Source organism: Cebus imitator, unplaced genomic scaffold (assembly GCF_001604975.1).
Source record: "Cebus imitator isolate Cc_AM_T3 unplaced genomic scaffold, Cebus_imitator-1.0 Scaffold9, whole genome shotgun sequence".
In the NCBI taxonomy this organism is placed as follows: domain Eukaryota; kingdom Metazoa; phylum Chordata; class Mammalia; order Primates; family Cebidae; genus Cebus; species Cebus imitator.
This window is the reverse complement of record NW_016107324.1, coordinates 12,945,870-12,947,411: the sequence shown is the minus strand read 5'-3', so window position 1 is coordinate 12,947,411 and position 1,542 is coordinate 12,945,870. Positions and strand designations below refer to the sequence as shown.

Below are 1,542 nucleotides of genomic sequence, written 5' to 3'. Positions count from 1 at the left end.
TATTAAACTACAAACCCAAGAAACTTCAGAAAAAAAAAAAAGTGTATACCCCAATTTTCTAAATCCTGCTTAGAAAAACAAATAAAACATTATGCAGTGATAGATATTTGAATATTTTCTAAATATCTCCCCACTAGATGCCCTGGGCATCCAGAACATTCCCTAACATTGCCCTCTACCTCTTATCTTCCTCTGTCAGCTTTCTCCCTGTAGCTACTGACTCAAATTTGTTCACTATCTCTGCCTTCCCATTCTTTCAAACTGCTGGAGCAAAGTATAGATTCCAACATTAATTAATGGTATTGCTCTGGCTTGAAATGTTTGGGCGTCCCTTCCTCACTTTTAAAATGCAGCGACAGATGATGGGTTTCTCCACTGAGGGTCAGGCCTGGGGTTCTCAAGATGCTATATCGAAGGACAATTCCTACACATCACATCTTGACATGACTTGACAGCGGCAGCTCTCCCTACCATTATCACGTCCCGGTCAGCCGGCTATGCAATACAATAGCAGGTGCTGCGTTCCCATCAAGAGGGGTTAGCACTGCTTCTATACGAAAATGGCTCTTGCTCCAACCCCACCTCAGACCCCACAACAAACCGTCTAATAACATCACCAGTTCTTTCTACTTCAAAATAGCGACATGCATGCTTGAGAACATCAACAATAATACATAACAAAGTCACTATATTTCGTAGACTTGGCTGGCAGAAACGTGGGTTGCGACTAACTTTTTATTCGGTGGCTTCCTTCCAGATCAATCCAGATAACTTCCCCTCCCCAGAGCCGCCATAAGGGGTGAAGCTCCGCATACTCCTGAGCGCAGTAGGGAGGGACTGGGAGAGGACAAAAGAGACTTGCCTATAGGGACTTACAGATGCCAGACGCTGTGGGGTCTGGGGCAACTCCGAGCAGATTTCCATCCTTTCCGCACTTCCAGCCTCCTCGTCCGCCATCTTGAGGGAAACCGAAGCCTACAGTTGCCGACCTCCCGGCCAGAGGCAAGCGGAAACCTGTGGCCGGTCGTTGAGACAGGGACGACACTTTTACGACGGCCCCTGAAGTCGGGTTTGACGCAGAATCGAGGACCGGCTTCCGTCCCGCTTCCCGGAAGCAAGCGTCACGACGTGAAGGGACTGGAGGGTTTTTTTTCCCTCTAATCTATCAGGTGTAGCGCTTGGTGGCTTAATGGTTGTGTATCTGGGTTTGGTGCTGAGAACTGTTGCATCTACGAAGTAAAAAAAACAACAACAACAACAAAACAAATTCAGCGTCCATTATGAAAGGAAGAAAACTGTTAGGGGCTGTCCTAGCCTAACACCCCCGGTTGTTAGCCTGGGGGTGTTATGTATCCCGACCTCCCTGCGGTGTTCCCCAGAGCCTACGAAATGAGAAAGAAAGTACTCACACATCTTCCATTTTTAGGAGTCTACTCCGTAGGCACTTGCACATGCGTACAAAAAAGCTCGGAGGGCCGGGCGCGATCCCAGCACTGTGGGAGGCCGAGGCGGGTGGATCACAAGGTCAAGAGATCGAGACCA

The 1,542-nt window shown here is 48.3% G+C and overlaps 1 protein-coding gene across 1 annotated transcript in view; it reads right to left on the bottom strand.

Moving 5' to 3' along the window:
• UBR1 (ubiquitin protein ligase E3 component n-recognin 1) overlaps positions 1-1,184 on the bottom strand; it is an 85,955-nt gene extending 84,771 nt beyond the window's left edge. Inside the window, exon 1 of the mRNA XM_017546406.2 lies at positions 877-1,184. Within this exon, the coding sequence (XP_017401895.1) occupies positions 877-957 (81 nt within the window). The 5' untranslated portion in view covers positions 958-1,184. The remainder of the gene's footprint in view (positions 1-876) is intronic.
• Between the last annotated feature and the right edge of the window lie 358 nt (positions 1,185-1,542).